This window comes from Anomalospiza imberbis, chromosome 24, assembly GCF_031753505.1.
Source record: "Anomalospiza imberbis isolate Cuckoo-Finch-1a 21T00152 chromosome 24, ASM3175350v1, whole genome shotgun sequence".
NCBI lineage: Eukaryota > Metazoa > Chordata > Aves > Passeriformes > Viduidae > Anomalospiza > Anomalospiza imberbis.
The window spans coordinates 831,768-855,150 of record NC_089704.1 but is presented as its reverse complement, the minus strand read 5'-3'; the positions used below and the strand labels follow the sequence as shown (position 1 = coordinate 855,150).

At 49.2% G+C, this 23,383-nt stretch overlaps 1 protein-coding gene across 2 annotated transcripts; it reads right to left on the bottom strand.

The window, feature by feature from the left end:
* Positions 1 to 234: 234 nt before the first annotated feature.
* KCNJ1 (potassium inwardly rectifying channel subfamily J member 1) lies at positions 235 to 18,891 on the bottom strand. 2 transcript variants are annotated; one of them, XM_068172156.1, is made up of 3 exons: positions 17,691 to 18,891; positions 15,797 to 15,867; positions 235 to 3,000 (listed from the first exon to the last, which is right to left on the bottom strand). In XM_068172156.1, the coding sequence occupies exon 3, from the start codon at positions 2,979 to 2,981 to the stop codon at positions 1,866 to 1,868; it is 1,116 nt and encodes a 371-aa protein (XP_068028257.1). In that variant the 5' UTR covers positions 2,982 to 3,000; positions 15,797 to 15,867; positions 17,691 to 18,891; the 3' UTR covers positions 235 to 1,865. The 2 variants fall into 2 exon arrangements, with proteins under 2 accessions (XP_068028257.1, XP_068028258.1); XM_068172157.1 differs by lacking the exons at positions 15,797 to 15,867; positions 17,691 to 18,891 and adding an exon at positions 15,350 to 15,764.
* Positions 18,892 to 23,383: the final 4,492 nt, after the last annotated feature.

The following is a 23,383-nucleotide window of genomic DNA, read 5'->3' as shown; positions in this document are numbered from 1 at the left end:
TACACTGTTGGTTTGCAAAGTTGCAATCCAGCATAATTAAAATATCAGGCAATATCTGTGAGCTACCTCAAAGGTCTTACTCCTGCTTCTTTATTCACAGTTCTGGCCCTGGTGCAGCCACTTTTGGTAGCTCTGATGTGTGATGAGAGCAGAACTTTGAGTGCTGACCTTTCCATCCAGAGTGGAGAAGGGTGTGACAGTGGTGCATTGAGGAAAGATTGACACAGCTGAGAATTGGCTTTTAAAGTGCTTTAGTGACATAATTGTTCATACCATTGCTCTCTGTACAATGTCAGTTTTTATGTCCCGTGTTACAGATGGCAAATCAGAGATACAGAGTAAATTGATTTGTTCTGCCCCAAGAGAGGAGTTCACACCACACTGGGACTAGGACCTGAACACTCTTGGTTCCCAGAGTTTGATTTCCATACCCACACTGTGCTCATTTGCAGCACAACTTTCTCTTGTCATCATCTGACCTGCTGAATTCTCCCCTTCTTTTAAAACCACTTAGTCCAGCAGCTTTTAACACTATTTCCATTTTACCACAGCATTGAAAATTGATGAGTTGAGTTACATCACTGGGAAGAGTTCCCAAAAACTCTTTGGTCTGCCACTAGGACTCTCAGTAACAAAATGAATTGGGGGGGAAAAAAAAACCTGACTTTGAAGAAGTTAACTAAAAAGGTATTGAAGCTTCTTGTTGCATTTATGTCAAAAATCATCCCCAGAAAATGTTCAGCACTACTCAGCTCCCACTGAGCAGGAATTGTTTCCTGTAGGGATGCACGTTTGGCTGGGGGGGGATGAACAGTTTGGAATCAAATCTGAAGCCAAATGTTGGTAGGAGGCTCCTGGGCTGTGTTTTTGTTTGAACAAGACCTTTGTGCTTCAAAGGGGAAGATAATCTCTGTTTGCATTGGGGATTTTTTGGAAGGATACAGCCAGAGCTGGGAACTTCCTCTCTTCTCCCAGTGGAGTGCTTTCTGCCAGGTGTGAAGGAATGAATGTGTTCTCCACCTCCCCACCTTTCTCAAGAGTTGTCTTCACATGTTTCCCTATTCCCCATCCAGGCAACTCCTGGGGCAGTGAAGAGCAGCTGAAGGCTGGGACAGTTGGGAATAAGCTGCAAAATCCCTTTTGTCCCAGAGCAGGTCTCTGCTTTTCCTTGCTTTTTCAGCTTTCATTTCCATTTGGTCTTTTTCCCTGAAAGGAGTCAAAGGCTTTCAGAGGGGAGAAGTCACATTTTGGAGTAGGAGATGCAGCAGCTTGGCCCAAGCTCTGTCTTCTGTATTTCCTAAGCTGGTCCCATTCCTCACTGCTCTGTCCTGCAGCTGTACCAGCCGCCAAGAAAGAGGGAAGGAATTGTTCCAGAACATTCAAAGGTGCTCAAGTTCCAGAGCCAGAGACTTTGTTTTCATAGAGGACTTTGGCAACCAGAAATTTTTTTGAGGTTTTGGATCCTAAGTCCCTTAGGTTTCTTTAGCTTTGCCTTCTGTCTCACCTTTTCACGTCCTCCTTCCAGCAGCTGTGTATCTTTAATGTCCTAAAATTTCTTTCCATCTTTTCAGTCTTTTTAACACCTTTGCATGCCCCTGAAAACTTTGATGAGTTGGACATTCCAACATAGCAGCTTCATTAAATGTCCCATATATATAAAAATATAAATTCTATGAAATATATATAGTGTAGTTAAATAGTGATCACTGGTATGCTGCTCCTCTTCGATTGGAGGCTTTTGAGAAAACAAATGCTAGGTTAGAGCAAACCCAAACCTGTGTGTTTCTGTCTTGTTTTACTGATTATTTATTAATCCTCTCAAGACTGAATTCTCTCTGAAAACCCAGTCCCACGAATACCTGGCACTACATTTTTGTGTCGCTGGTTTCATTGACTTCAGACAAGACAAAGCCAGGATTGTCATAACCTTTCTTCTCTTTGGCTTTGGCTTCCTTCTCGTTGTAGAGACAGAAGGCACAGTGGGGAGTCTCCACAGCCACTGTCTTGCTGAAGTTCTGGAAGTCCACTCTGTATTTCCCTTCTTTGGTCTTGGACACGATGGGAGCAAAGCGGTACCCCCAGAGCACCTCCTCGGGGATGTAGGACGTCCTCACCTGGCAGGTGGCACTGGTGGCCTCCACGGTGCCATCCAAAAACACCACCAGCTCAAAGTCCTGCTGCAGGAGGGTTTCTGCTGCCATGTGGAAGAAGGGGCTGTTCTTGTCTATGATGTGGTAAATGGTGAGGGGCGAGATGAAGAAGAGATTCTCATTGCCAGCGTCCACTACGAATTCGATGTTGACCTGGTCCAGGATGATGGTCTCCCCCTCGGGGGTGATGGTGGTCTTCAGCAGCTTCCCGTAGATGTGGCTCCCGATCAGCAGGCTCTTGCGGAGGTTGGCCACGCGGATCAGGAGGCAGAGCTTCCCCCCACGTTTGCTGATGACAGCGTTCTTGCTGAACGTGATGGTCTTGGCCCGGTTTTTGGACCTGGAGATCTTGGCCAGGATGGCCCCACACATGAAGGAGTTGATGATGACACCCAGGATGGACTGGAAGATGAGCAGGAAGATGGCAGTGGCACACTGCTCTGTGACACACCTGAAGCCGTACCCAATGGTCACCTGGGTCTCCAGGGAGAAGAGGAAGGCTGAGGTGAGGCCGTTGATGTTCTCCACGCAGGGGGTGTGGTTGATGGAGGGGTTGAACTCGGGCAGATCTTTGTGGATGTAGGCCACGACGTACCAGAGCAGCCCAAACAGAAACCAGCTGCCCAGGAAGGCCGAGATGAAGATGGTCATCTTGTACCTCCACCTGAGGTCCAGGATGGTTGTCCATATGTCGATCAGGAAGACAAACCTGGACTGTTCCACGTTGCCAAATTCGATGTTGCACCTCCCATCCTTGGAGACGAGCCTGGCCCGGCGCCGGCTGCGCTCCCGGAGGTGGCTGGTGAAGCGTTCCCGGAGGTAGCTGAACATCCCCGCTGCTGACAGGGCTCTGCAGGGCGAGAAACAACGACCAGGGCATTTAACCTCTACCTGCAGGCCAGGGGGAAACTCTGACACAGGCTCAAGACGCTTGATTAGGACAAAGTTATCTAATTTGTATATTTTCCCCCAGTTGGTGGGGAAGAGTTCCGGTAAGCTGGTGAGGAAACTCAAGAGTTCCTTGCCTAAGGAGCATTCCAGCAAAAAACAGTCATTTAGGCTTGCTCAATAAACTCTGAGTCAGTCAAGTGTTAATATTATCCTGTGCTCAGCTGTGTAAGTGAAGCCTGGAGCAGCAATAACTCCATCATGGGCATGTGTGGGGAAAACTGCTGGGTTTGGAGACCTTTCTGCCTTTTAGGAGATGAATCCTGGTCTGCTGATGCAGTTTTGTGTGTATCTCGACATTAGGAGACCCTGGATGAAATGTGGACAGGAAATTTAGGGACAAAGGGGAGCAGATGCAGAAGGCATAATCAAGCCAGACACGCAGTTATTTTTAGCATGGCTAGAGATGGGGTTGGAGGTGTGAAATTCAGACCCTGGAATCACACAAGCATCTCAAATAGGATTATTAAGTGAGAACAAAAGAAAAGATGAAACTCCAGCAGGAGAATTTGGGTGTTTGCTCACCACAAAGGTGATGCTAAGACTAAGAATGGATTTCTGAACCTGATCCTTTAAAGGAAAGTGTATCTCTCTGTCCCTCTTATTTGTCCTGTATGTCCAACCATGTTAACAAGAAGCCCAGGGAATAAGAGTCATTGATGGAGAAAATGCTACAGATGTGTTCAGACTGGAATTTGGATCACCCTATATCTGAAAAATTCCCAGTCTTGGAGTTCCTCAGACACACAGGTGTGGGGAGAGGCCGATGCACTGCAGAGTCAGACACTGCCTGGGATGTTCCTGGACCATCCTAGGGCCTGATTTTGACCCAAAACTTAGGAATGTTGTTAGAAATAATTGATTTCTGAGTTTATCACCCTTGAAGCATAAAGTGTGTTTGGTTGCCAGAGAGGATGTTGGATTAGTGCACAGTGAGCCTGGACCCATGTGTGCCTTTTTATCTAGCTTTTGTTGAACAAAATCCTTCTCGAGTGCCTGAATGAGCTGTGTGCTGTGATCATGTGTCCTGGGGCAAAATGCTGCAGCTTCCAAACAATGCGAGAACTTGAGGGGAAAATATTCCCAGTGCTGACTCACACAGGGTTGTTCTGAGCCTGCTGGGTCTCGGAGGAGGAGAATGTTCAGTCACACAGTGAGGGTTTGGGGTTCCTGCAGCTGCTTGGGGATGCTTCCTTTGGGAAAACTTGTGAGTGCACCTGGAATGAGGAGGTGTCGAGGGCTTTGTGTTCCTATTGTTACTTTACCTTCCCAATAGGAAGGGACAGTAAAAGAAGCCTTAGGGATGACTATTTAGAGCAAGCTAAAGATGCTACACCCTTATCTGAAACCCTGCCTCCTATCACCAGCCCACCCAGGCTTCCTTTTGGTCAGCAACAAAATGCTTGGGCTCAAATTGGTGGCAAGTGGACTGCCCAAGTTTTGCTTGATTTCACGTGCTTAAGTATTTGTGGCAAGAGCTGTTTACCTCTCCTAAACTCTAAGTTCATATATCCAAAATGAGGATAATCCCAAGTGAGCTGTTAGACACTGGTAGGAGTTTCTTGGGAAATTTGTCTCATTTAACTGCAGCCATTTAAACTCTGGGGAAGTGTGTGTGCCAGTTGTACAGCTGACACAGGGAGGACCAAGTGCCCCCTCTGAGGGTCCCCTTGCCACCACAACAGCTTTAGGAAGTCAAGAATTGCTGTTTGGCAAGGTCCCTTTACCCTGTAATATTAATTTAGAGAAGCTGTCTGATGTCTCAGTAGGCTAAAGCAGAAGTCCTCCCATTGGACCCAGTTACAGGCACCAGGAAACACCTTCACAGGTGTCAATCAGTAGCTAAGAGAAGATATTAAATTATCAAGGACAGAGTCTAAGTACAAATTAATTACATTTTGTAAAGCCAAAAGTAATTCTATTATTTAGTGTCCCTGTTATTATCAGGAGCGCTAAGAATAAACTCATTTCTATGTCTCTTACAGCTGCCTTCTTTCTGCACTTGGACTGAATCACCTTCCTCCCCTGCTCAATAAAAGAAATGAAGGTCATTTTGTACTGTACCTTTTCACCCTTTTGCTGCTGAATTTATTGGTTGCATATGGAGCTGACAGAGGTTAAACTTTAAGCCTGTATTCAAGGAAAGGGGAATGAGGTCACACTTTCCTGAACAATTCTCAAGTTTTATTTTCCTGATGCATTTTTAATATGTCCATGTTAATGCATAGTTTGACCAGAAATAAAATATTCCTGTGCAACATATTATTCCAAGAAATTTTCCAGAAAGCACCCAACTACAGCTGGCCCTTGTGTTCATTTTGTCCTTTTCTGCAGGAATATGAACATTGGCTTTACCAGAATGGCAGGGTGAAATTTTGGGATGCCTCACCTTGTACATCATGAGCTGCATGTGCACTCCTTAGGCACAGAGGGGCTCCTAACCTCAGGGAATAGCTGTGAAGGGGAGAAATATGCAGGAATTCTGGTTTCTAATCTGCCCATGTCCTCACAGCAGGGGTCATGATAAATTACTGTCACAGTTCTGATCCAGTCTCCACTGGAAACCTTCTGGAATTTGGGTGAGGATCTGGACATGCAGCTGAACAGATAACAGCCACAGAAGAGCTGAGAACAAGATGCTCAGCCTGGATCCTTGAACCAACTCCACCATTCTTCTCCTGCCTCTTTAAATTATCCATGGCCCCTTCTGAGGCTCCTTTCCAAGTCCTGCTTAAGCTACCCACAAGCAGATCAAAGAGGCAGAAGAATTACACCTCTCTTCAGGCAGGTTGACAAAGGAATTCTCCTTTCAACAAATCCCTTGCCCCCACACACAGCTGAAATGTGTTGATTTGCTTCAGCAGGAGAAAAATTCCCTCCTGGATAAGCATGCTGTGAGCATGTCAGTGACTGTCTGGAGAAGATTATATAAAGTTATATAATACAGCAATTAAAGGCCTTTTAATTCAAGTCAGCAAAGGTGCCTGACTACATCCTAGCTGATGTTTACCAGGATATGTTTCCTGTTGGGCCCACATAAACAGGGCACTGCTGTCTGTCTGTCTGTCTGGAGTGTGGAATTCGGTGTTGTGGGACTTGGGAGATGCTGCTGTCCCCAGGCACAGAGTGTTTCTAGAGGGTGCACTGCTCCAGTTCCTGCACAGGGGGACATTGACCCATAAAAACTCCATGAATAAACACGACCTGTCAAGGTTAGCTGTGAAAACAAGGAGGTCCCACTTCCCTGGCCCAGTCTTGTATTTCCCAGTGATCACCAGAGGAAGCAAAAACTTTTGTGTTTCCATTTTCAGCTTTCCAAGCACTCCAGCAGTGCCTCCACCCCAAATATCTGAGAGCTGTTACCTGTATTTCTGCCTGCTCTCTGCAGCCCTGCAAGTGGGTGACACCAATCCTTGCAGGTCCTGAGCAGCTGGAGCTCCTCTGCTCCCTCAGGAACGCTACTGAGCACTTCTCTTTGCTCTTACTTCCTTTCAGCTGGTGTCTTTTGAAAAGTTTGGATATGGGGGATAACGACATTCAATTGTTCCTTGGGTAAGTTTTAGTCCAGGGAACTGACTTTAATCCCAGCCACGTGCAGGCCTTGAGGAGATCAGAGGGGGGAGGAAGGAAAAGGTGTTGAATGTTTGATGGGGGCCCGATAGGAACAAGGTTCTGTCCCTGCTGTGTCCCTGACGTTTGGTGTCTGTGGCTCCAGCCTCCTTCCCTCCCTGGCAGCAGTGGGTGAGGGAGCCAAGCTGGCACCAGGGGATCATGACGGGGAGACAGAGCAGCTCCCTGAGCCCGCAGCCTGCCTAGAAACACATCTTTGTTAGGGATTCAGAGGAAGTTCTAAGCAGCTTAGGTAGAAGAAAGGGGATACAGAGTTAAAGGATTATTTTTTTTTTCAGTCCTGTTCAGTTCTTTGCAAAACTCAGATCTTCTTCCAGTCCTGTGTTTTTCTTTTTGTTGAACTTTCTCTGAACAAAGTATGTGGAATATCCAATTCCTAATACCTTATCAAATCCGTTTTTATTAGAATAGCAAACTCTAACACTTACTCTCATGGTGTATTACCTGCTGGCTGCTTCACTGCTGAGCCCTTTAGGGAGGAGAGCTTGTTTGTCCTTTGCCAGCTGCCCTGGGCAGAGCAGGAATGAGCCTGGATGGGACAGAGGGCAGGAATGGCCAGATGGGATGGGATGGAGCAGGAATGGCCAGATGGGATGGGATGGGATGGGATGGGATGGGATGGGATGGGATGGGATGGAGCAGGAATGAACCTATTGAGATGGGATGGAGCAGGAATGAACCTGTTGGGATGGGATGGAGCAGGAATGGGCCTGTTGGGAGGGGATGGAGCGGGAATGAACCTATTGGGATGGGATGGAGCGGGAATGGGCCTGTTGGGATGGGATGGAGCGGGAATGGGCCTGTTGGGATGGGATGGAGCGGGAATGGGCCTGTTGGGATGGGATGGAGCGGGAATGGGCCTGTTGGGATGGGATAGCAGTTGCACCATTCTGTCTTGTTGCTTATATCAAAATTGGAATCAAGGACTGCCACAGAAAGCTGAATCAATTGGGAGTGGAAGAAAATCTAAGGTCTCGGCAGCAGCCTGTTGGCCTTGGGGTTTGTCTGTAGAGAACCTGATTTGAACCATCCTCTGAGCATCCTTCTGAGGGACACATCTGCCAAGGGACCAGACCTGCTGGCACTGGCAAGGTTCCTTCTTGGCCCTGGCAATGCTACCATGGAATATTTATCCTTGGCAGCAGCTTGGAGCTCTGAGCACTGTGGCTGTGCCTCAGAGCGTCGCCTGAAATGCCAGCTCCATGTGGGAAATGTGATCCTTCCATCCGGCTCAGAGCTAAGCTGGAGTCTTGTCACAGCTCCAGCCCAAGTGACTGAGTTTGCCTAAAGCCCAAGTGGAATTTCAAGTGGATATCCCAAAGGATCTTATCCCCTGCCTGCCCTCTCTCCTGCTAAACAGAATATTGTGAGCTGTCCATGCTCTTTTCCATCAGGACAGACAGAGGGACACCTGCCTGCCTGCCTGGGGGCTGGGCATCAGCCCATAATATCCACTGGGAAAATGGGAAGACATGTCTCCCAGCCCAGATTTCTGTGTGAGCACCCAGTGAAGAAACCCCTGAAGTGCCAAACTGTCCCCCTTAGATGGGAGAAGGGGGAGGTCTCATCCTCCTGTCTCAGACTGCACGAAGCAGGACTGGCCCAGCCCAGGCCAGCAGGGCCATAACCAGGACATGTACTGGCCCCTCTCTGCCTCTCCTCATGCCCTGACTTTCAGGAGCAGAACCATGCTGCCATGGTTCTGACATCTGTGGGATGTAGGGACTCTACAGGAGCAGTTGGTTGCTCAAGGGACTCAGTCACCTCAGAAGTGCTGCCCTGCCCTGCCCTGCCCTGCCCGGGAGGTTCTGCCCCTCTGCCTTACATGAGATCTTCTCATGGTGCTTCCTACCTGTTTTGTAGGGTTTGGCACCTGATGTGCTGCTGCTGAGCAGCCCCAGCGTGACTTGGGTGCCCCTCGGAGCCACTTTCCATCATGTTTCTGTGATAACAAAGTCACTAACTCCACCCAGGAATGTTGTGCCCTGTACCCATAGTTTGAAAGGAGGGGCTGCAGTTCCCCCTGCCCCAGATCTGAGGGGAAGAAATAATTCCCTCATGGGAATGCAGGCCAGTGAATAAATGCAAGAACAGGCATTGCAGCACCAGGGACTCAAGCAAATCTTGTTTTCTGAAAGCTTAGGAGTGTCTGGAGTCCTCAAAGGTTAAAATATTTACCTCAGATGTATAAATAAAGTATTTACAGCAGTAAAGACATCACTGTCATTGTTAGCAATTAATAATACTGTAATTAGTGCTGCACAGAAATTAATCCAGGGCTGCATTTGCTGGGGGAGACTTAAAGGCTCCAGCAGGCTGAGAGTAAAGGACACATCCCATACACAAACACTGGGAAGGGTTTGGTAGAGGAGCAGAAGCAGCATTTCCTCCTCTCCTGGCCCTAGGAAACACCTCTGGCTGCACAAAACCATCTGCCAGCATTCAGCAACAATCACTTCACAGGCACCAGAGAAAACGTGACTGGATATTTTTGCAGTGCCAGGTTAATTCCATGGCTGGCCTGACCCTCCTGCTGCACCTTCAGCTGGGACAGGGAATTCCCAGGCACCAGCTCAAGGTGCAGCCACGCTGGGATGTTGCCTCTGCACACAGAGAACTGGGAGCTGAGCTGTCTTTCCAGCAGGATTTCTCAGCAGAACTCATTTCTATTTTCAGACAAATAGGTTTCCACTGAAAATATTCAGGTTTTAGGAGGAAATTGCTGTCTGGGAGAAATAATTTCTCAAGCAAATTATATCTTTTGGGATTTCTAATTTGGCAAAAAAATCCCTGCAAATAATTCTCATTGTAGTAGATTTGTGTGTGACATGTTGTAGTTGCATGAAAAAAAAAAATTGGGATTTAGCTCACCCTCAGTGTTGCACTAGATTTCTGTTCTACTTTAAGACAATTGATTTTGATGGGCTGAGGAGCCTTGAACATAAAGCCTTTCAGCTGAATTTTTTAATGGAGAAAGGCAGGTTTTGTGTGGCTGCTTCTACTCTGCGTTGCCAGACAAAGGCAGTGCCCTGTGAATGTGTGAGAAGGGCAGATGGAAATGGGCTCTCACCTGGGCATGTGGGATTGATCTGAATGCAGTGAGCCCTCAGCAGCGAGGGCTGGAAGGCAAATGCTGCACAAACAGCCCCAAAAAGCCACAGGGAAAACAGGCAGAGTCATGTGAGCCAGTTCTGCACATTCCCCATGGTGGTGTTCTTTGCTGAGGCATTTAAGGGGTTGAATCATTAACTGCTGTGGTGTTTCTCCAGGCTGGCAATGTCAAGTGTCAGTCACCAGCTGCTGCAGGAGCCCGAAGGCAGCTGCTTCTGGGCTCGGGGACACAGCAGGGGACAGACTTTGCCGAGGCAGAGGCACCCGTGAGCATGGACAGGTCTAACCCTGCTCTGCTGTCAGACACCCCAGCACCCAGCACTGCCCTGGCGGATAAAGCTCTGCTCCTGTCCAGGCTTTCTTCCCAAAGTGCTGGTGGATTTAAGCTGGTAATGCTGTGGTACTGCCCAGACAGGCCCCAGCTCTGGGTTGGAGGCAGAGAACTCAGCACTGGTCACCTCAGTGGGTTGGGAAAGGCTTCTGCTCACTCAGGGCACAGGAGGAGCATTGCAGCTCCTCTGTCTGGGCTCTGCACAAGGACAGAAACAAGACAGCAAATGCTGTGTGACAGAAAGTCTCCCCAGGTAGCTCTGAGGGCAATTCCAGCTCTGCAGCAGAGACACGGGAAGGGGTGCTCAGAACACACCCTAGAGCCTGGCAGGCCCTGCCACGGCCACGCTGCATCCTTAGGGCAGGATTTGCGGGGATGCTCCCTGTGTGGAGCCTGAGGAAGCTAAGGGAAAGGCAAAGAAACCCCTGTCCTGTGTGGGACTGCAGCAGGAAGGACTGCTCTGTGGTTTTGGGATACAAAAAGCTGCTGGTAGCCCTGGTGGGAATGGGGGTCACTGCTCTGCTGCCATCTCTGCCCTGCTTACAGCACCAGGGAAAACCTCAGTCAGTCAGGGAATGTTTTCATGGAATGTGAAGAGCACTGTCCTCACCTGAGGCTGTAATTCCAGCAGCCCAGCCTTTGGTGCTTACCAAGGTGACTTTGGTTTCTAAACTCCCCCTGTGCTGTGCTGGTTTGGTGCCAATAACACGAGCAGAGCACAGAGGTCTGTCACACTGGTCTGGATAAGCCAGACTCAAACCCTGCTTTGCCAGGTTTCCATTGGGAATGCCAGCCCCTGAGCACTTCCCAGACAGCAAGACCGGAGAGGAAAGACTGGGAGATGTGGAGCAGGATGTGATAAGTGGGAGCTGCATGCCCCAGCCCCCCAAGGTGGTTCATGTGAGGATTCACTGGCCTGGAAACAGCAGTTGCTGAGCTGGGGCCCTGACTGTGTGCTCGATGTTTCCATCTCTCTCTAACTCCTGGTCCCTGTCTGCAAAGGAAATAACAATCATTTCTCTACTTCACATGCAACTGTGAGGCTATTTTAAGGCTGAGGCTGGTGTTTCAGCAGGTGTTGCTTTAGTGCCCAGCACTCTCTGCCCTGCCCTGCTAGAGTACTACAGCTCCTTCAGTAGTAAGTGCAGTGATCCCTGGGCAAGCTGTCAGGGATCTGAGACCTTCCAGGAGCACTGCTGGGCTAGAAATAGAATTTATTGCTATTTGTTTCCCACAGAAGGCAGTTCTTTCACATTTTATTTCTTTCCTCATGTAAACACAGAACAAAGTGAGGAAGGCTTTCTCTCAAGATCAAAGTGTGTGTGGAACTCTTCCCTTGGATCATTTACATCACTGCACGGTGTGTGAAGCATTTCCCAGCTCTGCCTGTCTCACCTGCCAGGGATTAAAGGCTGCACTGCAGCCTGAGTTCTGTGCTGCTCATGACTTAGCACCTCACATCCCCTTCTTTAAACAGCAGTACTTTCATAGTAAATCCCACAAATACATAGTTTACAGAGGCCTTTTCTACTCCTAGTTCTTCTGCTACTGTTTGTGTCTGTTCCTGGCTCTGCTGTTGCTTGGATTTGGCTTTGTTTTGCAGTCAAGTTGTCCTTGTTTCCTGATTTCTCTACATAGGATCAGTTTCTCTTAGGAGTATTAACAGACCCTGTGCTTCATGGTCATGTGCTAGGCTCCTCTGAATGTGTCCTGCCTCTCATTCAGGAGTTTCCCAGCAGATGTGTTGGAAGGAATGTCACTCCAGGCTTTGTCTCCATTAATAGACATTTTGAACTTCAGCTTCTGAACTCACTTTTTACCTCAGAAGAATAAAGCCCCCCCCGCCCCCTCCCCGATATCTGCAAAGTCAGCTGGGCCACAGTGGCACTGCAGGGAATGGGAGCATGTGGGGGGGGAGAATGCAACCCCCTAATTCTCATTGTACCTCCAGAAAGCAAAGAAACCTCTGGTGAGCCCACAGAATTGCTCAAAAGGAAAAGGATTTGTTGCATTCCTGAACGTTCCTGTGGATAATACAGGTTTTCTGCCCTGTGAATTCCTTTAAGTGCGCCCATGTACGAGCTGAGCTGACACTGATGCACATCGGCCACGACCTGGTGATTTTCCCTACTCCCCTTTTGCTCCCTGGCCCTGCTCTCCTGAGCTGCTCAGGCTGGCAGCTGCAGGCTGATGCTCCACCTTGAACCAGTCCAGGCTGCACAGTCACAGAGCAGACACCAGTGGCTGGGAGGATTCCTGTCCATCACAAGTGCTCCAGACTGGGACTGATGGGTTTTGTCCTGCCCCTGGTTCCTGAGGCCTGATTCCCATGATTTTCAACAACATCCAGTCCCATTCCAATGTCACCTCAGCAATTTCCATCCCTCAGCTCTCCCTGGCTGCCTCCCCAAGGTGTGGATTGCAGCCCTCATTCCAGGGATGCACAGCACAGCCTGTAGCCCCTGCATGGCCTTTAGGCTCAGCCCAAGACTTAGGCTGTGAGAAGCCTGACTTCAGAACTTCCCAGCTGAGCTCAGAGCTGGCAAAAGCATTTTGTGCTCTTTCATACAGGGTCTGATGAAGCAGATTTTGTCCATCTGGATTAGAGTCTGCTTGTGCCCAGCAGATTGGTTAAAATGTTCCTGGGATTTATTACAGTTTAATGCCATGGAAGCTAAACAAATTTCAGGAACAATTTTGAGGCTCAAATCTCAGCAGGCAGCTATTTGCCTAATGCCCTACTTTTTTATACATCTCCTGCAGAAAGAAAATAGCTTTTAGTTACTCGGGAGCCTGATTATTGCCTGAAATACTGGTGCTGAGAAGTGCCCCTTTTCAGGCCCTTTCCTGCTGTCAGGGGCATGCTCAGTGCCTTGGAAGGTGCTGGGGAGCACGAGCTGCAGATCTAAAGGCAGGAACACTCTGCTTTGTCTGGGATATGCAATAGTACACCAGCAAGGCCTTTTCTATCCCAATCTTCCAGTTACTTTTGTGCTTTTAATTATTTCTGTGAGTGTAATTGACTTGCAAGACATTCTTGGCTTGCAGAGAGCATGGAGTGAATTATTGACCCGTCACATGGGTCATTGATGTGAGGAGACGTCAGAACAAGCTGGGTGCAAAGCAGCTACTTTGCATTCCTAATAGCAAATGTGAGCCATTAATAACTGTGCTGCCTGCTGCACTCAGAGCCTGCCCAATTTGGGTTTGACATGCATATGGCTGAGTTCATCCTCAGTGTAATTTGAAATTCATTGGGCACGGACTTCATCTCCTTCTGCTGCTTGAAAATCTCTCCTGTGCCGAGATGTGCTATGCTAATTCCAGAGTTTATGGCTGACTTGAGATGTTACATTTGAAAAATCAAATCCAATTAAATCAACTTATTACCAAGGTCAGAGACCAGCATTCAGTACATTCATTCCTTGCTATTTCACAGCAAGGAGTAAACTTAGGGAGCAGATTCTGCCTTAACCCAAAACCCAACTGATCTCTCCTAATCAAATGGCTTTTGGCTGCAGGACCTAGGAAGTGCAGTCAAGTGATAAAGCATTCCCCAGAGTCCAAATAGTTGAGCTGAATTCCCAACTTTCCACTTTTTTGTGTATTATAGGACAAATATTCTCCTCTTTGTGCCTGTTTTCCCATCTGCTCATAAGATGGAAGAGGAAGGAGGGGGTTGGGTGGATAAATTCAGTGACTGCAAAGTTTTGAGTGTGGAGCTGTGGGCTGGTAACAGCATCAGCTTGCTGTAGTCAGAGTTGGAATGGAGCACAGATTTTAGGAGAGTCTCAAGAGATGCCCCAGTGCTACATTGGCAGGCACTTGTTTATTATCTGTGAAGGGAAAAAAGTTCTGCGAGTATAATACCTCAATATTCTCAGCAAGGAGTGAAACAGAGGGAATATACAATGCCTTTTGGATGGGAACAAATATAAAGCTGATTTGCAGATCCTTTTGCAAATTGAAGTCTTAAGTTTAGATTTATGATGAGCTCCCACACTGTGCAAGGCTTTGTATTTAAATTACACCATCACCAAGTGCCCAGTGGCTCTTTCTGCCTCTTATTTTTCAGCACCTAATGCAGTTCCTGCAGGAGGTCCTTATGTTCCAGACAGAAAAGTGAGAGAGATGTTGACCTCTTGGACTCCCTTTACGTATATCCCACTGTTTCATTTCCAGGGAAAAACAGCTCAACCTGCCCAGGCATCTCACAGCCTTCCCACTCATTTAGGAGCTTAAATCTCAATGGAATTTTCTGTGGTGGTGATTCATTCCACCAACTTGAGGGAACTTATTCAAGTGACTCTGGTGGCTCAGAATTCCTCTCAGTTCTCAGAAACTGGCATTTCAAAGTGAATTGCTTCAAACTTCCCTGGATCATCAGCTACACAAGCAGTTCTAGGTACCAAGATTCCTATTTTAAGTTTCTGCTTCTGTTAAGTACCTAACTTAAACCTGGAACTAAATCACTTCCAAAACTGAAGCTCTGACCTCAACCATTAATGAGCTTTTAAAAATCTTGTATCAGTTGTGCCACTTCATGTAGGATTCAATTATGCAGCAAACCTCGGGATGTTATTTGAGATTTCCAAAGTTCTGCTAAAGTGGTGTAAAACCCATGAAGGATTTACTCTCACCTCATTTTACCCCTTCAAACGTTTGAAGAGCACAGGCAGCTCATTTAAGAGAGGCACCAGAGCTGCAGTTTAAATTTGAGGGCTGAAGGAGCTGCTCTTCAGGGTGTCTCCTCTCACCCAGGGTGACAAGATTAGACACAGCCCCCAAATTTAAACAAGAAAGGGAAGTGAGATGGACTCCTCTCGATATTAACAAACCTCCACACACAGGGTGGCCATTCAGGTGGCAGCAGCTCTGCCCTGTGATGCACATGTCATTTGTAGAACTGCCTGGTTTTCCCTTTGGGATGGGCATTCCAAGGGCCTCGAGCAGTACCTGGCAGCTTGTTACCCGTTCTGGGTTCCTCTGTGCACAGCTCTGCCCACAGCACTCAGTGTTTGGGAGAGTTTATTAAAGCCTGAGCTAAGTTAAAGTCTCTTGCCTTTCTCATGGAATGCTGCAGAGGTTCCCATGTCCCAGTCCTGCTTTCCTCCTCACCAAAACCCAAGCTATTTCAAACCACAACACAGGGGAAAGCAAGAAGGGAACAAACCCTTACCTGAGTGAGGCTCAGCAGGGAGGGTGAGCCCTCATCGGCCCCGTGCTGCTCCCAGCTCCTGCTCTGGGGACAGGACTCCTGAAGATCTCTGGGGGCACCCAGAGCACTGGAACTGAGCTCTAAAGCTCCTTTTCTCTGTGGGCAGGCTGAGCTGCAGTCCAGGCAGGGTGTGTGGTGCTGCTGCAGCTTTGGGACTGTGTGCCCAGGGAACACACAGCAGGCACTCCTGGGGCAGCCTGGCTGGGAAGGGGAAGCTCCATTCCCATGTCAAACTGCCCTCATTCCTGCTGTAATCCAAAGATTCAGGGATGTGCCTTGGTCACAGGGGGCTCAGGTGAGCTGCTGAACACAGAACAGCCCTCTGGAGCTCTGAACTCCTCTTGGGAAGGGCCTTTCCCACCACCACCCCTGCAAGAACCCCACGGTTCCCCAGGACGTGCTGCTCACCGGTGTTGAGGTGGATCCACAGGACTTCTGCCAGAGAGGTGAATTCCCAGAGCTGCACTCTTACATTTCTCCTGTCAAGGACAAACAAGAAATCTGGATGGAGCTGGAACCCAGCAAGAATCCCATGGCAAGAAAATGAAGCATGGGAGTCTTTTTCCCCCACCTCCCACCGCCATCTCCTTCACATCCAAACACAAATCCGTGATTAAGGCTTAGTTCCCTTTGCCCTCATCCTTCCCCACTCCACACAACACTCCCACTAAGCAGCTGTGTTTCCAAGTCTCCATACCCTCTCCCCTCAATATCTTCTTGCCAGCCTAGGTTCTGTCTGGAAGTAAGGACCTCCTGCAGCAGCTGTAGTAGATGGCAAGCAGTAAAAGGCACAAAGAGTCAGCGGACAATTGACTGAGGTACTCAAAGAGCCCATCCCTAGCGTTCCATGCCCTCTGCATCCAGGCCCAGCTCCTCACCCACGTGCTCTGTGCTGCCTTGTGCAGCTCCCCCAGACTCTGCCAGGCAGAGCCTGGAGGCGTCCAGCTGTCCCAGCTGTGATCAGGGCTCTAGAGCCAAAGGCTCTGTGCCTGTCTCAGGAGCACTGCCCTACGCATGGAGAGCACCTGTAACTGTGAGAAGCTCTCACACTGCACCTCTTTGGGCTTTTGGGACAGAGTTTAACTCAAGAGTGGCAGCTCTCAGATAAGCACCTGTGGAAAAAGGCTGTGGTGTAGGAAATACAGGCTGAGTACCAATGGCCACTTGTTCCTTCGTGATCATTCAAACCATTACCTGGTTATTTTTGTAATTCTGTAAGAGGAAATTTCCCCCCTCTTGTGCACTGAAGTTGCATGATGCAGAAAATTGGTTTGTTTAAGCAAGAGCTCTTATGGTGTCTTTCATCAAATGTTCTCTGAGAACATTACTAATAATTCATTAAAGCAGCACTGTCAGCTGGAACACTTTTAATTATCATTTTCTGACAAGTCAACCCTTAAGTGGTGTGCCCTGATTTTTAAATTTATTACTAACACATATGCAGATTTTTCTCTTTCCCTGCTGATGTTTATAGGGGTTGAGAAAAGCAGTTGACTGTGAGATTAAGGAAGTGAACCATGCATTACACGTTGTCATGCCCAAAATGGAAGAGAATTTAAGGGTGGTTACTTTTTATAAATTCAGAAGTTTTGAGAACCTTGTTCCTAGAGATCTGAGCATCTCCTGCAGCTGAGCTGGGGGAACTTCTGCTCTGAGCTGTTGCTTCTGGGGAACTGAAACACCTCCCAGTTCAGGTAGGGCTGTGGAAACCCTGAGCTGATGCTCATTAACTGTCCACTTACACACACGTAATTAGCCCTTCAATTACTCTGAAGTTACTTAAGTCACTCTGAAGCCCAGGTGGCTGCTGCTAACACAGGGTTAAACAGCAGTGCTAGCAGTTCCCACACAAATCTAACATGCTCTGAGCTTGTACCAGCTTATCCCACCCCGGCTTTTCACAGAGCTGAGGCTGAAGGCCCTTTCTAGCCCCATGCCACTGTCAGAAATCCACTCAGCATTCCCGAGAGGAGCAATGCCTGAATTGCCATCACCTGCACTTGGTGTCTGAGGGGACTCCAGCAGATGCAGAGATTTTCTTTGGCAGTGTTCTCCTCAGTAGCTGCTTAGTGGGAGCAGAAATAGATGCAGAGAAGTGGCAAAGAGCTGCCCAAGGAGAGGTGACCCAGTGACAAGGCAGACTAGAATCCACACATGCTATTCCACAAAAAAAAAAAAAAAAAAAGAAAAAGATTTTTTGGTTCCCTTGCTGTAGTCCTGACATGGCAAATTTGTGCAAGGAGACAGACGGGACAGTCCGTAGGGAAGTCTGATGGGAAAACAGTAGAACAAAGCCCCTTACCTTGTGTCTCACCCAGTGCAGGTGCCTGCAGAAGGGAGATGGGAGAGGAGCTGCCCGTGTCCCCCAGAGCAGGGAACGGCCACGGAACTTGGGTCCAGCAGCTCCTGCATCAAAGGAAGAGAGCCCAAGGCCCTCCTGGCTTTTATGTGTGGCTGTGGCAGGTCAGACTGGCTGCCAGCTCATCTGTATGCAATGGCTCATTAATGCTGGGCCTCATCTGCACGGGGCATGTGGAAGGCAGGGGAATGGGCTGCAGGATGGATGGGGAGGCAGCGAAGAGCTGGGCTGCCAGAGTTAAAGAGTAATGAATGCAGCGCTACCTGCAGGAGCTGACCTCACTGCTGCTGCCCAGCGCCTGAGCCTCGTGTCCCACCCACCAGCACAGGCACAGCACAAGTGCCTTGGCCACCTGTGAGCTCCAGGCCTTTCCTGTGCACGGGGAGATGGTTTGGGCAAGAACCAGGTGCCTCTAGATGCCCCCTATATGCTGCAGAACCTCCTGCAGCCCGATTTAATGGGGCTGTGCTCTGGGAGCTGGCTGTGTCCTGGCCCAAACTCCTGGTCTAACTTCCCCCTCAGATCTGAGCTGAACCCCTGAGTCCATCTGAGCCCTTTGCAGAGGCGGGGGCTGCAGGAGTGACCTCACTGAGGCTGCAGGAGTGACCTCACTGGGGCTGCTGTCTCCCTCTCTGCACTGCTGTCACCTTGGACCTTAAAGAAATGTCCATCTTTTGTAGTTCTCCATCCTCTGCATCCTGAGGGACCAAGTGACCAAGGCCTGGGATCATCCCACTCACCTGCAGACACACAGACATGAGGTGTCTGATAAAACCAGTTCTGGTTCCCTTTGTGCTCAGGAGGTATCTCCTCTTCTCCCTCTCAGGCAGGTGTCCAAGGCTGCACTGCTTTGTGGAGGTGCCCATCCCTCTCCATCAGCAGAGGATGGTTGGGGCAGGTTGTATCCCTGAGTTTTGGAGGCCCTGCTGTAAATAAATGAGTTCTTCCCTCAACAACCCCAGCCTGGAAGCTGCTCTTCCCTTGGGAATAGAGCAACAAGTACCTGGTGCCTCTGGCCACCACCAGGGACAGCTGGAGATGGGATCCTCCAGGGCTTGAGGAACATGGGAACAGGATTTGGATGTTCAAAAAAAGTTCTCTAACACCTGGGCAGAGCCAGGTGTGCTCAGAGTGCACCAGAGGAGCTCTGTGGCTCAGGGAGGCAGTGTTTGCCTGCAGCGCTGCGGGGACAAAAGCACAGGAACAAGGAATTAAATCTGTTATTAGACACCCCTTGGTTTAATAGCTCCGTCATTAATAACAAATTTGATCTCACTCAGGCAGCCCTTTTCATCTGCAGAGCATGTCAATCCATCTGTTACACCTCCTGGCAGGCAGGTGTGTTACACCAACACCTTTGGGCTTTTACAGCACCAGGAGCTGAGGATGGAATTGCTCCAGACCCTTTACCAGGAGCTGATTGATGAGGTATACCCTGAAAGAACCTGGTTATTTTTATACCCTACCTACTACACTCAGGATTCCCATCTTTTTCACCTATTGGCAGTTCATGATGGCACAAATTAATTTTCTTGCATCACTTAACACACTGCAGATTGTTTAACATAATTTTCCAAAGCATCTGGCTGGTTTTCCTGCACTGAAACTCAATGGGATTTTCCCCTCTAGCTTCAAAGAGCATAGCTGAGCCCTTAAAGGGATTTACTTCTGTTAAATATTATCCTCAAAACTGAGAAATTAAAAGCAAATGAGCTTTCTTCCTTTTTCCTCTAAGACATGTCAAAAGAATATTATAAAATTGAATAGCCTTTCCCAGCTTTCAGAGGCTCCCCAAGTGAATTTCAATTGCAGGTTTTTAGGAAAGAGTGTAATTAACAACTTTATTCAGTCTGAAGCCAGAAAATACATTCTATATTTAGCATGAAAAAAAAGCAGAGCAGGAGGAGGGGAGTAAATGACCTAGATTTTCACAAGTGGCAAATGACTCCAAGGTGCTTGGAGCCCCCTTGGATGGCAGGGATTCCCACAGAGTGCAGAAGGATTTCTCCTCCATGTCTCTCGTGTTGGACATTCCAAAGCACCCAAGGCATTCTCGGAAATCCAAGGGGTTGTGTTTGTAAAACTATTTCTTTTATTCACCTCAGGAAATATTCCCAAAATTGCATCCATAACCAAGCAATTAAATCCCATTTTCAGCAGTGACCTTGGTGTGCTGGCAGTCCTCCTAATTTCCAACATTGCCCACTTTTCTGAGCTTCCTTCATTGTTTTCCTGGAAATGTGTGTGATAAGAGAATCTCCCAGCAGGAAAAATGGGAAAAACAAGGCATGACTGAGCTCACATTTCCAGAATGTCCCTTGCTATATTTGCATTTTCTTGTCTTTCAGTGTTCTGATTGCCACGATAAAGGCAACATTTTCTATGAAAAGCAAGAGCCTGCTTGCCTACCAGCAGTTTTTCTGTCTAAATGCTGATAATCTCTGTTCTGTCAAAGGAAACATCCAATGCTTTTATCTCTTGGAATGGTTATTTATGGAAAGGTCTCTCAAAGATGCAATCAAAGATATAGACATTAAAAATAGGAGGCGAGTGAGTCCTGCAGGCGGTTGTTTATTCATTAACCTCGATGCAGGAATCCTGGCAGCCTCCCAGTCCTTATTTACTGTGTGCTGAGCACGGGAGGGATGTGAGCTGCAGTGCAGTGCCAGGAGAGATGATCCATCCTTCCCGGGAGAGATGATCCATCCTTCCTGGGAGAGATGATCCATCCTTCCTGGGAGAGGGGATCCATCCTTCCCATGAGAGACGATCCATCCTTCCCGGGAGAGATGATCCATCCTTCCTGGGAGAGATGATCCATCCTTCCTGGGAGAGATGATCCATCCTTCCTGGGAGAGGGGATCCATCCTTCCTATGAGAGACGATCCATCCTTCCTGGGAGAGGGGATCCATCCTTCCCGGGAGAGAGGATCCATCCTTCCCAGGAGAGATGATCCATCCTTCCTGGGAGAGATGATCCATCCTTCCTGGGAGAGAGGATCCATCCTTCCCATGAGAGACGATCCATCCTTCCCATGAGAGATGATCCATCCTTCCCATGAGAGACGATCCATCCTTCCTGGGAGAGACGATCCATCCTTCCCATGAGAGACGATCCATCCTTCCCATGAGAGGGGATCCATCCTTCCCGGGAGAGATGATCCATCCTTCCCATGAGAGATGATCCATCCTTCCTGGGAGAGACGATCCATCCTTCCCAGGAGAGAGGATCCATCCTTCCTGGGAGAGAGGATCCATCCTTCCCAGGAGAGAGGATCCATCCTTCCAGGAATAAGGCGTGCGCTGAACAGGTTCCAGCAGAGCTGGAGCAGCAGGGACGCGGGGCTGAGCACTCACTCTGCTGTCTGAGCGCCTCTGAGTCACTCCCAAACCTCCTGCCCTGGGAATAAGCGCCGTCACAGCCCAGGGAAATGTGAGAGTGGGGCTTTGGCTCCTCTTGGCTTCCCTGTCAGCCTTCCCTAAATAATCCGAGCACGCAGGCAGGCAGGCAGAGAGTGTAAATCTCTGATGCCTGCAATGGAAGAACAGTCTTACAGATGGAGTAAATTATACCCCTCATCCCTCCCAGCACCTTCAAGCCTTGCTAGTAATGAAAGCAAAGGGTTTGTAATCACTTCAGCCTCACACATTCTGAGGCAGCAGCTTGGTGAAGCCCTGTCCTCCTCTGCTGAGTCTAATGACAAAATTTAAATGCATTGGCTGTTTAAATGCTGGCAGTGCATGTGGGAACCCAGAGAGGCAGAGACCAGTGGGATTTGACTCCTGGAGGTCAGAAACAGCAGCAGGGCCCTTGTGTTCTCTGTTCTTTTCTTTACAGAGCACTGAGGGTGGGCTCAGAGAGGGGAAATCCCTCCTCAGAGTTGACAGCATGAGAGATGCCCTGGTGAGTTATCACGGAATCACAGAATCATGGAATATCCTGAGCTGAGAGGGACCCACAAGGATCATCCAGCCCAGCTCCTGGCCCTGCACAGGACAGCCCAACAATCCCACTCTGTGCCTGGAATGTTGTCCAAACCCGTCCCTCCACTGCCCCTCGTGAGGATGCTGAAGTCACGCTGAGGTCTCCCCTCAGCCTCCTCCTCTCCAGGCTGAACAAGCCAAGTTGTTTTGTGTCTTTCTGACACATTCACACACTTCATTTTTCTATCATTTTCAGAGAACTGATGACGAGAATTTAGCACTATCTTTAAGTTGTTACACTGGAGCAGCTCAGCTGCCATAAAAAATTCCTAAAGCCGTGGGATCTGGAATGCCCCTGGGTCCCTGGCAAGGCCTCAGGGGACAACACCTCTGCTGGCAGCGCCACGGGGGGAAAGTGGGGCTTATGCAACTCTGCTGATGGAGGGAATTATCCTCCTTGCCTGTATTTACTTGTAAATTCGGCTGCTCGGCAGAGCAGGGAGCGCCAGGGAAGTCCTTGCTTCCCTGGAAATGTAGGGCATGGGGGCACTGCTCAGAGGCTCCTCTCCATCCTGCTGGGCTCGGCTGCAGCCCCGCACGGGCTGGGAGCTGGGGAGAGTGCGTCCAAGCAATCCATCCCCATCCAGGGATGGGCACGGAGCGGGGCGCAGGATCGGAGCGGGGAGCGGGATGGGAGTGGGATCGGAGAGGGATCAGGGCAGGGAATGGGATCAGAGCAGGGAATGGGATCAGAGCAGGGATCAGGGCAGAGAGTGGGATCAGAGCAGGGTTCAGGGCAGAGAGTGGGATCAGAGCAGGGTTCAGGGCAGAGAGTGGGATCAGAGCAGGGTTCAGGGCAGAGAGTGGGATCAGAGCAGGGTTCAGGGCAGAGAGTGGGATCAGAGCAGGGAGTGGAGCAGGGAATGGGATTAGAGCAGGGATCAGAGCAGGGAATGGGATCAGAGCAGGGATCAGAGCAGGAAATGGGATCAGAGCGGGGAGTGGGATGGGAGTGGGATCAGAGCAGGATCAGGGCAGGGAATGGAATCAGAGCAGGGATCGAGCAGGGAATGGGATCAGATCAGGGAATGGGATCAGAGCAGGGATCAGAGCAGGGAATGGGATCGGAGCAGGGGATGGGATCAGAGCAGGGATCAGAGCAGGGAATGTGATCTGAGCAGGGAATGGGATCAGAGCAGGGATCGGAGCAGGGAATGGGATCAGAGCAGGGATCAGAGCAGGGAATGGGATCAGAGCAGGGATCAGGGCAGGGAATGGGATCAGAGCAGGGAATGGGATCAGAGCAGGGATCAGAGCAGGGAATGGGATCAGAGCAGGGATCGGAGCAGGGAATGGGATCAGAGCAGGGATCAGAGCAGGGAATGGGATCAGAGCAGGGATCAGAGCAGGGAATGGGATCAGAGCAGGGATCAGAGCAGGGAATGGGATCAGAGCAGGGAATGGGATCAGAGCAGGGATCAGAGCAGGGAATGGGATCAGAGCAGGGATCGGAGCAGGGAATGGGATCAGAGCAGGGATCAGAGCAGGGAATGGGATCAGAGCAGGGATCAGGGCAGGGAATGGGATCAGAGCAGGGATCAGAGCAGGGAATGGGATCAGAGCAGGGAATGGGATCAGAGCAGGGAGTGGAGCAGGGAATGGGATCAGAGCAGGGATCAGAGCAGGGAATGGGATCAGAGCAGGATCAGAGC